This window comes from Hippopotamus amphibius, chromosome 3 (assembly GCF_030028045.1).
Source record: "Hippopotamus amphibius kiboko isolate mHipAmp2 chromosome 3, mHipAmp2.hap2, whole genome shotgun sequence".
In the NCBI taxonomy this organism is placed as follows: domain Eukaryota; kingdom Metazoa; phylum Chordata; class Mammalia; order Artiodactyla; family Hippopotamidae; genus Hippopotamus; species Hippopotamus amphibius.
In genome coordinates, this window is record NC_080188.1 from 58388973 (window position 1) to 58406617 (window position 17645).

General features: G+C 38.9%; 1 protein-coding gene across 8 annotated transcripts in view; it reads left to right on the forward strand.

Moving 5' to 3' along the window:
• HERC3 (HECT and RLD domain containing E3 ubiquitin protein ligase 3) overlaps positions 1 to 17645 on the forward strand; it is a 121220-nt gene that overhangs the window by 56764 nt on the left and 46811 nt on the right. For 7 of the 8 annotated variants that reach the window (XR_009052513.1, XM_057725835.1, XM_057725840.1 and 4 more), the window contains 6 exons: positions 559 to 683; positions 2289 to 2348; positions 4895 to 5006; positions 5415 to 5604; positions 7389 to 7552; positions 7685 to 7798. Coding sequence is in view for 7 of the 8 variants with exons in the window: in XM_057725835.1 (XP_057581818.1) it covers positions 559 to 683; positions 2289 to 2348; positions 4895 to 5006; positions 5415 to 5604; positions 7389 to 7552; positions 7685 to 7798 (765 nt within the window). In the remaining variant the exon portion in view is untranslated. Of the gene's footprint in view, positions 1 to 558; positions 684 to 2288; positions 2349 to 4894; positions 5007 to 5414; positions 5605 to 6060; positions 6434 to 7388; positions 7553 to 7684; positions 7799 to 17645 lie in introns of those variants that run through there. The other variant, XM_057725842.1, reaches the window with a different exon arrangement.

Below are 17645 nucleotides of genomic sequence, written 5' to 3' on the forward strand. Positions count from 1 at the left end.
GCAGAAAGAAGTCTAAAACAATCATACTGGTTTGGTTTCTCTGGGAAGCAGACTCTGAGCCTGAGATATATGCTCAGAAATTTTGGGGAGAACCTGCTCTAGAACAACACTTCCTTGGGGATGAAGGAGGCAGGATTGGGCAGAAGAAGTGGAACAGCAGTTCAGTGTAACAGAGGCCTCAGCCAGTGCCCCGGGGAGCTCTGAAGTTGGGATGTCCTTCAGCCAGTCCAGAGTGGAGGCAGGAAGGCTGGGCCCTGGTTCCACACCTCCACCTGCTGCTAGGTGGGAAAGGACTGAAGCAATAGCCGAGGGCAGTGCAGCTGGGAGCTGCCAGGAGCTTCCACTCTCCGCCGCTGGGTAGGGAGCAAGTGCTTCCATTCTGCAGGATGGGAGGATCCGGGGCAGTGCAGCCCGCCCCCCCACCCCGCCCCCCGCCCCGCCCCCCGCTCCAGTACATAAGTGAAGCACCAAGTGGGGAATATGTGGGGAGAGAGAGAGTAGAAAAGATCCCTGCTATGACATAATTTCTTTTTTTTACTGTCATATTTAATCCTTCAGAATTCTTCTCCTGCTGTTGACTTCAGGATGATGAATCAAGCACATTATACCAGTTTAATAAATGATGAAACTATAGCAGTTTGGAGACAGAAGCTCTCAGAACACAGCAATGCAAATACAATCAAGTATGTGGTTGCTTGTTTTCATTTTTTTTCAAAGTGTGTTGGAACTTCCTAGCTTATAGATTTTTCTCTACTTCCATATCGAGGTTGTGAATATAGAGTTTCACATTTTAGGGAATCATTTTTTTTTTTTTTGGCACACGTTTATTCAGGGTTTGGAGCCCTTAGCCCCAAATAACACAATAGGTTGTTCCCCCATTTTCTCACAGAGTGTATTCCTCAACCTGCCTTGTTTGGATCTTAAAAATCCTGACTGATGAAGGCCTGAGTTGGCCTTTCTGCTGAGAAAGCTCAGTGTTATTTTTGTTTAACTCCAAGAGTTTTCTTCATATGCATATTCCATTGCATCCCAAATCTAAGACAGTTTATTTTACCTAATCTGAGTAATTTAGCATTTTCACATTCAGAATGATTCATTGAGATGGAGAAGAAAGTATAGTTAAAGGATTGGGGCCTTTCAGCAAGTTTATTTCATTCTTAAAAGTGTTTTTTTTTTTTTTTACGCATTTTATTGGCTTTCCTCAGCTTTTCCATTTTTCTACAAGAGTAATTCTTGGGAATGAGTGAATCAGGCTGTGTACTAGGTGGTGGTCGTTCCTAGAAATGTGTATAAAACATCTTGCTTTATGATAGAGATGGTAGTAGGGCAAATGCCTAGGGCCCTACGCTTTGGGGACACCAGGTAGCAGCTTTTTGCGTGGGAAATCTTTGGGAATGCCCTAGAGCACCTCCATGGAGTCCTCAGAATCCCTCTAACCTTGGGTGGCTCTGTCAGGGAATTCAGGCTGGAAGGTGGCAGGGAAGGGGCTGGGGGACTAGACTCCCCATGGGAAGGGTGGGGGAACTGTAGACCCCCTTTGCTGGGACCTTGACACTTTGCCAGTTCTCAGTTTTCTTATTTACAAATGACTGGATGCAAGAAATGATATCTAAAGATCATTCTTGACCTGTATGCTGTGATTAACAGAAGTTACTGTGATACCCTCCTCAGCCATAAATTTGTTGTATTCCTTCCCTTTTCCTAATATTAAATAAGGGGTTCCGGGGTTCCTGACTGTAGTTTTACTCTGGGTCCTCAGAAACTACCAGTTTCCCCAGAAACTCTGTAATCTAGGTAATAGGAATAAACATTTATTTCCCTTATTTTTAGTTTCTTTCTCAGATGGGCAGCAAAATAGAAGGAAGTATTTGCTCAGTTATTAATTTGTAAAGATACTTTCTGTGTTTGGTAAATAACAGCTCAGCTTCTCTTTTTTGGTTTTATTTTGTGTTCATGTTTGGAGGTGAGGTGGGGAGTGTCTCAGATGGTAGGTAGCAAAAGAAAGTTCAAGATCATTGTTATTAGACCCAAGAGTTTTCTTTTGGTATCTTTGATACTGTCTTTTTATTTTAACAGGAACAGGACTTATGGAAAACTTAAGCTCTTGTACATTTTTAGATGTGACACAATGTTTCTTTAAAGCAATCTACATTTTCCAAGGCTTCACCTGAATAAGAAAGAGTGGCTATTAATGAAACCTGGACTAGAGGACTAACCTATTGCTGATGCTTAAATAACCGTTTATTTGTAATTATTAAAGGCTTCCCTCCCTTTTTCTTTCTGAGCAGCGGTGTTGTTCAGATACTGTCTTCTGCAGCCTGTTGGAATGGAAGTTTTCTTGAGAAAAAGTAAGTGACTTAAGAGTGTTTTTTAAAAAAAATACCCACACGTGATGCAAATACCTACTCGGCAAAGACTGTGGAAGACTTCTGTTCTCTTTGATGGTGGTTGGCCTTAATTCAGTGGATAAGCTGATGATTTGCACAGAAATTGAAATGCCTAGTGATGATGAATGAGAGGACATCAGGAAGGGCGATATGCTGATTCATGCCTGGTTGGCAGAGAAGCAGATTACCAAAGAGAGGGATGGTGTCTCAGAAAGGGTTGGTGTAGTCAAAAGTAAGCTTTTTCAGGGTATTCCAAAATGTTAATAGTATTTATTCTTTTTTTTTTTAAACTTTTTAAATTTATTTATTTATTTATTTATTTATTATTTTTGGGGGGGTACACCAAGTTCAGTCATCTGTTTTTATACACATATCCCCGTATTCCCTCCCTTCCTTGACTCCCCCCACCTCGAGTCCCCCCCACCCTCCCCGCCCCAGTCCTCTAAGGCATCTTCCATCCTCGAGTTGGACTCCCTTTGTTATACAACAACTTCCTAGTATTTATTCTTAAATTCTTAATTCTTTAAATAATCTCCTTGGTGTCTTTGGTTTGCTTTTCCATAGTTCTTTCTTTTCTCAAAAAATGAATTTAGGGAAAAAATTCCAAGGAGACTTCAGGGACTGCTTGGACTCGGGGCCAGCGCAGCCTACTAGGAAATTATATTTGGCATGAATTTCCAGGTTGTAAATAGTGTTTCTTTGCTAGGCCTTATCCCTTCTGCAAATATCCCCCTTAGGAACTTGCTGCAGCAGAAGGGTCTTGTCATAGGTTTTGATCTTCTGGTGATCCAAAGTCTTGACCAGTTGTCCATCCTTTTCCTGCCAGTGACAAGGCTAATGAAATCCCATGAGGACTTAGACTTCAGTTCTGTGTGTGAATCTCATGTCTCAGTCCACCCCTGCCCCAAATTCTGTCCCTGAGGGGGTTGCAAGAGGTTGCTTCAGAAACTCTGTTCAGTTACAGTTAAAGATTACAAAGTCATTTACTTGTATCATTAGGGCAACTGAAATGAGCTCATCCAATTCATTTCAGTCAATACTTAGCCTTTTCCTCTGGCAAAAATATTCTGTATTGTGCTGATGTTGGTCTTTTAGAACAGTCGTTCTTAACCAGGCTGATTTGCCTCCCACGGAACATTCAGCATTGTCTAGTGACATTTTTTGGTTGTTACAGTGATGGAGAGTATACTACTGGCATCTAGTGGGCAAAGGCCAGGGATGTTGCTGAGCATCTCACAACCCCACCTGCCGAACAAAGAATTATCCAACCCCCCCCCCCGCCCCAAATCAATAGTCCCAAAGCTGAGAAATCTTATGAAAGTTTTTTATGAAAGTTGAGAATGGCTCTTGGCCAGATTTCTTGGGTTATCCATCCTTAGTATCATGGCTTCTGCAGATATGTGGGTAAAACCTTTTTTTAAAATGGATTTTGTTACTATTTCAGGAGTTCTGCTCCTCCTGTTTTATGTAAAATACATCATAGTAAACCCAATGGAGATGAAGAGTCAGTTTAACAAAGTATAAATACATGTAGATAAAATATTTTGTTTTTCCTTAACAACATAGCAGAAGGTACTTCTAAGCGTATGGGAGGTTACATGTGGGACATCAGAATTAATTTCTGTGTTTTGGGGCAAATTTATTTTTAGAACCACAGTAACAAAAGATCCAACAAAAAAAGCCCAAGTAGCTCCTTTTGATTTGACCACTTAGGTTCCAATACATATAATTATGACTTTTTTCAAATGTTAAAAACTCTACTTATTTTTTATAATTATAACACTGCTGTCAGATGGTATTAAAATTATCTATGTCTGTTACGTATAAACAGAAGCCTATTTTGCAAATAGTTCTTTTTCAGTTAGTAGATGCGATATGTTCAAGAGTGGGAATTTAAAGGAGACAGTCTCTAAGTCGCTGAGAGACTAAGACTTTATTTAAAGTTAGAAAAATGATTAGTTGCTAGGAAGTTAAAAACAGTAGCAGTGAAATCAGTCCTTGAATGAATGTAATTGTGTCCCTCGTTGTTAACTGAGCAAGACATTAACTTTGCATTTGTTATAGATCTGAGTTTTTAAAAAATACTTGCTTTAAACTTGGCATTTGTTGATAAGTGGGCCAGTTTGCACAAGGGATGCTTTTTGCATCCAGGCACAGCATCTACATCTAGTTCAGTGTACCACAAGGACAGAAAGAGGCAAAAATACAAGAGTAAAGCAGGAAAATAACACTGCATAAAAATTTCAAGAGAGTCTGAAATTGAAATGATGATTCTTCAAGGACAAAAGACTGGAAAATTTTGAGATCATCTTGAAAAAGGGATTCCAGAGAGATTTGTTCTGTTGGGTTTCCCCACAGTTAATGTTTTTGTGCATCTGGTCTGCCAGGCCAAATTTAAATCTGATCAGTGTGTACAGACTATTTTGTTGACCTCTTTATAATTCCTACCCATTAGAGTGTTTCTTTGATTTTCTTTTATTACATATTTTTTGTTTTTGTTTGTTTAGAATTGATGAGCATTTTAAAACAAGTCCCAAAATCCCTGGGATTGACCTGAACTCAACTAGAGTGTTATTTGAGAAGTTAATGAACTCTCAGCACTCCATGATTCTAGAACAGGTATGTTTTTTATTTTTACGAAGTGCATGCTTAAAAATGCATTTTTTGCGTTGAAATAAGTCGACTTTCAAGAGAAAAAAAGGAGTAAGATAAAGAGGCAAAAGTCTTGCATAAATTTTATTTAACTTTGTAAAATATTCACTTTGAGACTTTGACCTACCTTTAACTTTCTGTTTGGCTTAAATTTTTCTAAGGAAAATTCCCCCAGAGTGTGAGGTCTGCACAGGCACAGATCCTTGGCTTTTCTTTTCTCTGAATGTATCCTGAGTGCCCAGACCAGTGCTTGGCTCATAGAGGGTCCTGAATGAATGAGAGTTGTGAGTCTCTCAGATAATTTATGAATTTAGAGATCAGGTAACTGGATCTCAGGTGTGTTTGAATTTCTCAATACTCTTTTCTCTCATACAGATCTTAAATAGCTTTGAAAGTTGCCTGATTCCTCAGTTGTCAAGTTCACCACCAGATGTTGAAGCAATGAGAATCTACTTAATACTACCTGAGTTTCCCCTTCTCCAGGATTCCAAGTATTACATAACGTTGACTATCCCCCTGGCTATGGCCATTCTGCGGCTGGATACAAACCCCAGCAAAGTCTTAGGTGAATTTGCTACACTCAATGCCAGAGGTTTTGTGCTTTTTAGTTTATTTGTGTGACCATTGGCTCCCGGTGGATTCAGATCCAAGAATCTGTTTGTTGCCATTTAATATCCTTAACATTTAAACTTTTCTTTCTTTGTTGTTAATTTCTAATTTCTAGCCATATTTGCAGTTTAAACAAATTGAACCATTATTTAGGTTATTTGAAATGGTTTATGCTAGACTAATCTTGATTTTTAAATATTCACACAGTTAGGTCATTTGACTTTTATTTTTTTCTCCCCCTACACTTGCTAGTGGTTAATAGTGCCTCAAAATTAGTGTCCATCTGTTGTTCTTTCTCTTATACCTAATTTAGGGGGTGGGAGTGAAATGATACACAGGTCTCCAGGAAAGGAGAGGAAGAAAATGACCTAGTGGAGACTTACCAAATGTTTGTTTTGTTTTTCTTTTTTAGGACAGTTGAGTCCACACTGATTTTTGCAGGCTACGGACACTTTGCTGAGATAAGAACCTTCCGTTCCTCAGTGAATTGGAGAGTGTCTCTCATGGGAGTAGCGCCTGATGTTTTTATTAATCAAATGCAGAAAGTCTGTCACTTGGCTTTTTCCTTTTATTTTATTTTTTTCCCGGTAATTTTTTTTAGGTATTCACTGCAGCTCAGTAACTTCTGTGTTCCACATGGACTAGGTTGTTACTTGAGTGTGGTCTCCCCGCGAGCAAAGAGACCTTTGTTGCTCAGGATGGAATGCTGGCTTTTCCATATTGCTTCTAGCTTTGTAGAAGGTGGAACCATTCTACAAATAATCATGAAAGCACTAGTAATATGTTAGTCCTTAATTTTTTTTAAGCTTAGAAGCCCTCTGGGGCACATTTTCTCAGGTGTTCTAATAGACTGTGAGGTAGAGATGGCAATCTCTGAAAGAATATTACCTGACTTTTAAGTTTGTGTGGGGGGGGGGGGGGGGGGGGATTTTATTTTTTCCAGGTAGGATAGCACAAAGAGATCCCAATTGTTCAGCTTTACACTTAGTTTTTAACTTCTAATTATGGGAATTTAAAAGAATACTCCAAAGGAGAGAGAACACTGCAAGTAGCCGTCACACAAATTTACCGTGATCAATATTTTGCCCTTTTTGTTTTCTCCGTTCCCCCTACCACCACCTTTTAATCTTTTCTGGAGTATATTTTTAAAATCTCGGACATTGTATTACTTCCTCCTGTAAATATGTTGGTATGACTGAGTTTGTTTCTGACAAAGTAGAAACCGGTGGTATAGTCTTCTTGTCTGATTATGAGAAAGCATTGTTTGGTAAGAAACAGAACTATGTAGTTTTTCAACCAGTGGTGCCTCTAGTAGGACTGGTTGCCATGTTGGTGCTGCTTCCGGGGCATGTGGTCCTCTGCATCCCTGGTACAGGATGTAGGTGGTGGCTGAGAAGAGGGCTAAAAGGACTAGGATATGTGAATGCACCTGTGCAAAATATGTGCTTGAGCATCTTGTCCACATGTGCCCTAGGGACTGAGCTTTTAGATTAGTCTTCTGGATGAGTCTTTGAGGAAAAAAAATCAGATAAAGCCTTGTAACAAAGCTCCAGGGTTCTCATATAGCTGCAGCTCTCTCCAGAAATGCTTTAATGGATTCTACTTAAAGTTAGTTTTGGGAAACTGTATTTTAGACTAATGCTTATCTTCTAGCTGGAGCAGTTTTTAGCTAGTAGGCAGAACACAAAAATACTTGGTGAAGATCACATGTTGAAATATATCTTTCCTTTCTTTCTAAAGATAACTGGTGGTCTCAGGTATGCCCGAAATATTTCACAAAGCTGGTAAACCTCTATAAAGGTGCAGTCGTTTACCTACTGAGAGGAAGAAAGACATTCTTAATTCCTGTACTGTTTAACAATTATATTACGGCAGCTCTCAAGCTCTTGGAGAAGTTATACAAGGTGAGCATAGAGAAGAGCCGGAAGGGAGAGGGGTGAAGAGATAGCAGGGTGAAATGGGCTACCGAGGTGTTCTGTGGGAAGCCGTTCACCAGTTGCCTGGGTCTTAGTTGTCCTTGTTTTGTTTTTCATCAGGTAAATCTCAAAGTGAAGCATGTGGAATATGATACATTTTATATTCCTGAGATTTCCAGTCTCGTGGACATCCAGGAAGACTACCTCATGTGGTTCTTGCATCAAGCAGGCATGGTAAGAATTCACGTAAAGCATATCTTAAAGCTTTAAGCTTTTCTCCATACAAGTAAGGACAAGAAAAGCACGTCTGAGCTCTATAATTTGTCCTTGACGTTGACGTTAGTGTTACACCTGTGTTTTATCTGCTGGCTTTTGCATTCTTGAAACTCTGAAGTGTTTTGAGTAATTGTAAGTGGTCAGAAGCAGTCATAAATGGGTAGTCACCCAGGGTGGTATAAATTCTAATTAGTTGCCAACATTAAAAAATCAAGGTATCTAAAGTAGTTAAACTCATAGAAAGTAGAATGGTGCAAAGGAGAAAGTAGAATTGTTTTTTGCCCATTAAATGCACCATTTTAATATTTTTGTAACAGTTCAATAATTGTCATTCAGTTGCCTTAATCTACAGAATTTGTCTTTTTGATCTGTATAAAACATAAAACTGGCCAGATACAAGAGTTAAAAAAAAAAAAAGTAAAGATATATAAAACAAATTGTACAGCATTACAAAGAAGTGGCTATGTGTATATATGTGTTTAGATATGTATATATAAAACTATACATGTGTATGTGTGTGTGAATGTAAATACACAGACACACACACAATTTTAAAGTTAATCAAATGGTTCTGGAAAATCAGTTTACCATAGAGATTCCTGGGAAGGAATGGAGAGTTGTTGCTTAATTAGTATAGACTTTTTTTTTTTAATTGCAGTATAGTTGATTTTACAATATTGTGTTAGTTTTAGGTGACAGCACAGTGATTCATATATCTATATCTATATGTTCCTTTTCAGATTGTTTTCCCTTATAGAGTATTACAAAATATTGAGCATAGTTCCCTGTGCTATACAATAAGTCCTTGTTGTTCATCTATTTTGTATATAGTAGTGTGTATATGTTAATCCCAAACTCCTAATTTATCCTTCCCCCTACCTTTCCCCTTTGGTAACCATGAGTTTGTTTGCTATATTTGTGAGTCTATTTCTATTTTATAATTAAGTTCATTTGTATCATTTCTTTAGATTCCACATGTAAGTGATACCATATGATATTTGTCTTTGGCTTACTTTACATAGTATGATAATCTCTTTCAGTTTTGCAGGAGGGAAAAGTCCTGGAGATTCATTGCATAATGTGAATGTAGTTAACAGTAATGAACTGTACACTTAAAAATGGTAATGATGGTAAACTTTATGTGTCGTTCACCACAAAACACATAAAATGAATTTCTGGTTTTTCTTGAAACTGGGAAGATCTGGCAACATGACCTGTCTTTCCAGACGGCGCCAGTTGGCTAGAATTCAGTAGAGGCTCCTTAGATGAGGCTTAGACGTGCCAGAGTCTCCACTGCAGCTTGATTTTGACTTGGAGGAAAGGATCATTTGCTTATTATTTTCGTCTAACAGCTAGCCTACTTTAGTCGTCTTGTTGGCTGCCTGAACCCTACAGGCCACCTCTGACTTGGGATTACATGTGTGAAAATGTCCCATATCCCTGACCTAATTAGAACTGACCTGACCTATGTTAGAACTGCGGTTCCTGCCTGCCACCCTTGACTTGGCTCTTCAGTTTGACTGTAGACTGGATTGGGCTTTTTAGGCTCCCCCATCTGTGGATTACATATAAATTTGAGTGATGTCAGAAAACACGATGATAATTTGGTTATTATATTTAGTGAAGCCATGCACAGCAGACACATTTGAGGTGAGTCCTTGTCAATTTTGCAGCTTCATCACTGACATTTAGGCAGTATTTTCCTGTACCTGTAGGGCTTTTGGAGGTCAGTAGTGGTTTCCAAAAGCAAGGCATTTAAATAGGTTTATTTAAACAAAGATTTTTTTCTTTGTCAAATAACAAATGGTCAATGCTAGACACAATATTGTGTTTTTAGTAAGGTTTTTGATTACCTTAAACCAAAATGCTTTTCAAAAATTAGATGAGTCTTCTAAATAGGTTTACATTTAACATGAGACTAACAATGAACTGTTTTTATCTGATAATTTAGAAATTGTAAAAAGATAAGCTTCTCTGTTTTATCAATTTGTGAATAAATATTCATTGAATCAGAAAATGTTAAGAGCTGAAGTAAGCCTTATGAATTATTTAGCCAATTGCTTTGTTTCTAGGTGAGAAATTGGAGGCCCAGAGAAGTTAATTTTTCCACCGATTCATTTAGCTTAAAAGCCAATTTTTCTGACTTCTAATCTACCCTTTCTGTGACTCGCTGCTGCATAGAACAATTATAATGAGCCCTAATACCTTTTGGCCCTGAAAAAGAAGTTGCTGGTGTTAAAATATAGATTATCATAACTGTGGTCTCTGAATGGAGGTACTTAAGTGAGCAACTTTTATAATTTTTTATAGTTCCTTTCTCTTAATATTTGATAAGCAAATATAAGCCTTAAATACCAGCTGCTCATCTTCTCTTCAATAATTAAAGTAGTTATTCTAGAAAGATAGAAAATCAGGTGAAGTTATTATGTGACCTTTTGTGATTTCTGTGGAATTTTTTCTGTTGTACTATAATACTATTAGAAATTAAAGCTTAAATTTCTTGATGTCTTGGATTTTAACCTAAAATGCTAAAGCTTTCTTTTTTTTTTAATTTGTCCATCCATCCATCATCTATCAATCACCTTTCTACAGTTCTGTCTATTTATATTTTATATACTTTCCTACCTGTCGACCTATCTTCCTATCCTAAAGCTATTTCTTATATTAATTTATGTTTTTTTGACTACTGTTTTTTCGAGATATAATTGATATATAACATTATATTAGTTTCAAGTATATAACATAATGACTCGACATTTGTATACACTGTGAAATGATCACAAGTCTAGTTAGTCTGTCACCACACAGTTACACATTTTTTTTCTTGTAATGATAACTTTTAAGATATACTCTGTTAGCAACTTTAGCAACTAAAATATGCAATACAGTTTTATTATCTATAGTCACCATGTTGTGCATTATATCACTGTGACATTTATCTTATGACTGGAAAGTTTAACCTTTGACCCTCTTCACCCATTTCACCCACCCTCCATTCCCTCTTCCCCTCTGGCAATCATTAAACTCTTATCTGTGAGCTTGTTGTTATTGTTTTTGTTTTGATTTGATTTGTTTTGTTTGTTTAGATTCCAAATATAAGTGAAATCAGTATTTGTCTTTGTCTGACTTGTTTCACTTAGCATAGTGCCTTCAGGGTCCATCCAGGTCATTGAAACTGGCAAGATTCCATTCTTCTTTATGTCTGAGTGTTACTGAACCAAACTTGGGTCCTCTTGCCTAGACGAGGTGAAGCCCGTTTCTGGCCACTGGGTTGTGAGAAGGAAAGTGCAGCATTTATTGCAGGGCACCAAGCAAGGAGTCCAGGGCAGCTAGTGTTCAAAACACCTCAACTCCCTGATGGGTTTCGGGAAAACATTTTTAAAGGCCCGGTGAGGGAGGGGAGTTGCAGGGTATGTAATCAGCTTCTACACAAGTCTCTGATTGGTTGATGGTGAGGTAATAGGACAGTGTCACATTATCAATCCTCAGGCTCCAGAAGGTCTGGGGGTTACGTGCTCATGTCATCAGGTAGTTAATTTTTTTCATTTGGTGGAGGTTTTAGTATCTGCAAGACAACTCAGGAAATGTGCATCAGATGCTGTTATCTTAGTACTTCAGAGAGGAGCTAAAATGGAGAATATGGGGGAGGGGTCTGTCCCTGGAAGGCCTTCATAGGGTCCTGTTTGGTTACAGGAGTACTGTTCCATTGTGTGTATGTATACTCCATCTTGTTCATCTATTCATCCATCTGTAGACACTTAGGTTGTTTCCGTATCTTAGCTAACGTAAATAAGGCTGCTGTGAATATGGGGGTAAACATATCTTTTTGAATTAGTGTTTTTGTATTCTTTGGATAAATACTCAGAAGTGGAACTGCTGGATCATATGGTAGTTATGTTTCTAATTTTTTGAGGAGCCTCCATATAATTTTCCATAGTGGCTGCACCAGTTTAAATTTCTGCCAACAGTGCACAAGGATTCCCGTTTTTCCACATCCTTGCCCAAACTTGTTTTTTTTGTCTTTTTATAATAACCATTCTGACAGGTGTGAGGTGATACCTCATTGTGGTTTTGATTTGCATTTCCCTGATCATTAATGATTTTGAGCATCTTTTCTTGTGTCTGTTGGCCCATCTGTATGTCATCTTTGGAAGTTGTCTGTTGAGGTTCTCTGCCTATTTTTTAATTTTTTGTTTTTTTTTTGTTTTTTTGTTTTTTGGTTTTTTTTTGGATAATTGCATGAGTTCTTTGTATATTTTGGACATTAACCCCTTATCAGATATATTGTTTGCAAATACCTTTCCCATTCTGTAGGCTGCCTTTTCATTTTGTTGATGGTTTCCTTTGCTGTGCAGAAACTTTTTTAGTTTGATGTAGTTCTATTTGTTTATTTTTGCTTTTGTTGCCTTTGATTTTGAAGTTGGATCCAAAAATCATTGCCGAGACTGATGTCAACTTGCTTACTATCTGTGTTTTCTTCTGTGAGTTTTATGGTTTCAGGTCTTACATTCAGGTCTTTAATCCATTTTGAGTTAATTATTATTTTTTTAAGAACTTTTATTGAGATGCAGTTAACATACAATAAACTACATATCTTTAGAGTGTACACTTTGGTATTTTTTTCTTATTAGTATTGTATATATGGCGATCCCAATCTCCCAATTCATTCCCCCCCCCCCCCAAGCCCTCCGCACTTTCCCCACTTGGTGTCCATATGTTTGTTCTCAACATCTGTGTCTCTATTTCTGCCTCGCAAACTGGTTGATTTGTACCATTTTTCTATGTTCCGCATATATGTGTTAATATACGATATTTGTTTTTCTCTTTCTGACTCACTTCACTCTGTATGACAGTCTCTGGGTCCATCCATGTCTCTACAAATGTCCCAGTTTCATTGCTTTTTACAGCTGAGTTATAGTCCATTGTATATATGTACCACATCTTCTTTCTCCATTCACCTGTTGATGGACATTTAGGTTGCTTCCATGGCTTGGCTATTGTAAATAGTGCTGCAATGAACATTGGAGTGCATGTGTCTTTTTGAATGATGGTGTTCTCTGGGTATATGCCCAGCAGTGGGATTGCTGGGTCATATGGTAACTCTCTTTTTAGTTTTGCAAGGAACCTCCATACTGTTCTCCATAGTGGCTGTATCAATTTACATTCCCACCAACAGTGCAAGAGCGTTGCCTTTTCTCCACACCCTCTCCAGCATTTGCTGTTTGTAGATTTTCTGATGATGCCCATTCTGACCGGTGTGAAGTGATACCTCATTGTCATTTTGATTTGCATTTCTCTAATAATGAGTGATGTTGAGCAGCTTTTCATGTGCTTCTTGGCCATGCGTATGCCTTCTTTGGAGAAATGCCTATTTAGGTCTTCTGCCCATTTTTTGATTGGGTTGTTTGTTTTTTTGATATTGAGCTGGATGAACTGTTTATATATTTTGGAGATTAATCCTTTGTTGATTCGTTTGCAAATATTTTCTCTCATTCTGAGGGTTGTCTTTTCGTCTTGTGTATAGTTTCCTTTGCTGTACAGAAGCTTTGAAGTTTCAATAGGTCCCACTTACTAATTTTTATTTTTATTTCCATTACTCTAGGGGGGTGGGTCAAAAAAGATCTTGCTGTGATTTATGTTGAGGAATGTTCTTCCTATGTTTTCCTCTAGGAGTTTTATAGTGTTTGGCCTTACATTTAGGTCTTTAATCCATTTTGAGTTTATTTCTGTGTATGGCGTTAGGGAGTGTTCTGATTTCATTCTTTTACATGTAGCTGTCCAGTTTTCCCAGCACCGCTTATTGAAGAGGCTGCCTTTTCTTCATTGTATATCCTTGCCTTCTTTGTCATAGATTAGTTGACTATAGTTTACCTCTGGGCGGCTTTCTATCCTATTCCATTGATCTTTATTTCTGTTTTTTGTGCCAGTACCACACTGTCTTGATCACTGTAGCCTTGTAGTATAGTTTGAAGTCAGGAAGCCTGATTCCACCAACTCCATCTTTCCTTCTCAAGATTGCTTTGGCTATTCGGGGTCTTTTGTGTGTCCATACAAACTGTAGAATTTCTTGTTCTGGTTCTGAAAAATGCCACTGGTAATTTGATAGGGATTGCATTGAATTTGTAAATTGCTTTCAGTAGTATAGTCATTTTCACAATGTTGATTCTTCCAATCCAGGAACATGGTATGTGTCTCCATCTGTTTGTGTCGTCTTTGATTTCTTTCATTAGTGAGTTTTCTGAGTACAGGTCTTTTACCTCCTCAGTTAGGTTTATTCCTAGGTGTTTTATTCTTTTTGTTGCAATGGTGAATGGGATTGTTTCATTTTGAGTTAATTTTTATGTATTATAAGTAAGATAATGATCCAGTTTCATTCTTTTGTATGTGCCCGTCCAGTTTTCTCAACACCACTTATTGAAGAGACTGTCCTTTTCCCATTGTGTGATCTTGCCTCCTTTACATAAATTAATTGGCCATATATGCATGGGTTTATTTCTGAATTTAACCATTTTTAAATGATAGTAGTGAACAAGTGGATTTCCCCCCAGCTTTACCGAGGGATAATTGACAAACGTATATATTTAAAGTGTATGATGTGATGATTTGATATACATATACATTGTGAAATGATTACAAAGATCAAGTTAACATGTCCATTACCTCACATAGTTTACTTGTTTTTTATGTCTTGAAGGCTGACAATGTACTCTCATCAAACTCCCAGTATTTAATACTGTGTTATTAACTATAGTCACCATGCTGTAATTTAGCTCCTTAGAACTCTTATAACTGAAAAGGTTGTACCCTTTGACCTACATCGCCCCATCTCCTCCCCCATTCCCACCCCTGCCCCAGCCCCTGGCAACCACCATTCTTCTGTTTCTATGAGATTGGCTTTCTTTTTTGTTTTTAGATTCCACATATAAATTATACCATACAGTATTTGTCTTTGGCTTATTTCACTTAGCATAATGCCCTTTAGTTTCACCCATGTTGTTGCAAATAGCAGGATTGCCTTCTTTTTTTTAATGGCTGAATAATATTCCTCTGTGTGTATGTGTGTGTGTGTGTGTGTATCTCATACTACATGGGTTTTTATGTGTTACATTTTTTACTTTGGTAGTAGCCAAGTCAGTATAGCATACAGTTCAGAGCACATGCTTTAGTCAAAAAGAACTGGGTTCAACTCTGGCCTACTACCTATGTGACCTTGGGCATGTTACTTAATTTCTGTTAGCCTAGCATCCTCATTTGTAAATGTGAATTATAACAGTATTGTGAGAATTAAATGGGAGAAAGCATGGAAAGACCTTACTTGGCAGAGTACCTAGTGCCTGGCATATCATAAGCCCTAATAACCATTTTTCAGTAAGCAGTCTTGGGCACCTGATGTATGTCACATGCCCGCTTCCTGGGGATGTAGACATGTACAGGACGTGATGGCTGCCTCTGTGCGGTGTTCAGTGTAGTGTGAAGGGAATTACAAAGGGACATAACACCTGTGTGCAAAGGGCTGTGGTGCACAAAAGGAGCATTCTAAAGTAGCTGATTTTTGCTTATTTTAGAGAAGAGGTGGGTAGTAGCTTATTTATTTCAGTTTATTAACTGCCATCATCTATACTTGAAAACCAAATAGCACACAAAATGAGTGACTTTGTGGGCCCCATAGAGGGTGGCACAAGTGAGAAGGTCAGTGATACAAAGACTATGCTTCAAAAATAAAGACTAAAACTGAGACGAAGCGAGAGAGTAGCACAGACGTATATATACTACCAACTGTAAAATAGTCCGTGGGAAGTTGTTGTATAACAAAGGGAGTCCAACTCGAGGATGGAAGATGCCTTAGAGGACTGGGGCGGGGAGGGTGGGGGGGACTCAAGGGGGGGAGTCAAGGAAGGGAGGGAATACGGGGATGTGTGTATAAAAACAGATGATTGAACCTGGTGTACCCCCCCAAAAAAAAAAAAAAAAAAGACTAGAGTCAACTTGACATTGTGACGTTGGCTGTATGTGTCATAGGGGGCGGTGTTTTGGTTCCAGGTACCGGTATTATGCGCAGGTGAGATGAGGCAGCTGTGCGTGCCTCAGCCTTCAGTGGTGCTGGGAGCAAGACTTGCCCACTGAGGGTACAGGAACACGTGGTGGCCCGCAGGCCCTAGGGCAGCGGCTCCTATGTTTCCTCCTTAGCAATGCCAGTGTTTGTGAGATGCTTCATCTCCAGTCACAGCCACATTTAGGATATTTTGATTGGAATGAAAAGAGAAGAAAGGATAATTCCCAATTCCCCAGTTCTACAGTTCTGTACCATGTACTTATTCATCACTTCTACTTCATATACTTAAAAAAAAATGAACTAAGGTCACAGTGCAGCCCTATTTCAGGAAGGAACATTTGAAATGTGATCCATCAGTAGTACTTTGCTAGTTTTAGGTTTGCGAGACTCACTTTTGGGGAGTGGATGGCCCAGGACAAACAGCCCATCAGGAGGGGATCACATATCTTAGCAGTTTGTATATATCCTTCTAGGTTAGGGAGAGCAGTCAGGAAGCAGAACCATAATACTGCTGTTTCAGTATTTAGTTCTCGTAGTATGGAAATGCCACTACTAATACCATTTCTAAAATATTCAGCATCTACAAAATAAAAATCAGTGTAATTCTTATATTTCAAATACCAAAACTCACAGACTTGAAAAAATTTGTAGACATATAAATAGACTTTCATATAGGTCTGCTGCTCCTTTTGATGTTGTACCCTTCCCTTCTTCACCTTCCATAGAGCTGGCACCTCAGTCCTCCCCTGGGGTGAGGGTCTTCTGGACCTCCAACTCCCTGGCCTTGGCTCTGTTTCCCAACAGTACTTTCTTTCCAGCCAACTTACCCAACTGAAAGCATGGTGACCCTGCCCTCCAGAAGAGAGATCAGCCTTCCTCCCAAACTGGGCTTTTTCAGGGGACAGGGAAGGCTCAGTCAGCGGGTGATGGGAGGGACTGAGGAGCTGCAGAAGGTGGACATTAAAGGGGTCTGGAAGGGCTTGTGGTGGGGGTGGCAGGGAGAGAGTGGTAGGAGAGAGTTGGAGAACTGGAGTGGGACTGGAGAGAGCCAAGAAATACAGGCATGCTATTGATGTCTGAAATAACTATGTGGCACCAACAAAAATACCAATAGTTAAAAATGCTGGGTATAGTTGTCCCTCAGTATCTATAGGGGACAGGTTCCAGGAGCCCCCACCCCCATACCATACTCAAGTCCCTCGTATAAAATAGTGTATTATTTGCGTATAACCTAAGCACGTCCTGTCACATACTTTTTTTAAAGTTAACTAATTTATTGGCTGCATTAGGTCTTCATTGTTGTGCCCAGGATTTCTCTAGTTGCGGAGAGTGGAGGCTACTTTTCATTGTGGTGTGTGGGCTTCTTATTGTGATGGCTTCTCTTGTTGTGGAGCATGGGCTCTAGGCTTGTGGGCTTCAGTAGTTGTGGCTCGAGGGCTCTAGAGCGCAGGCTCAGTAGTCGTGGCGCACGGGCTTAGTTGCTGCACGGCATGTGGAATCTTCCCTGCTCTGGGCTTGAACCCCTGTCCCCTGCATTGGCAGGTGGATTCTTAACCACTGCACCACCAGGGAAGGCCCCTGCCATATACTTTAAATCATCTGTGAATTACTTATACTACCTCATACAGTGTAAATGCTGTGTAAATAGTTGCCGGTGTACAGCAAATTCAAGTTTTGCTTTCTGGACCCTTCTGGAATTGTTTTTTTTTTCCAGAGTATTTTCAACCTGAGGTTGGTTGACTCTGCAGTTGT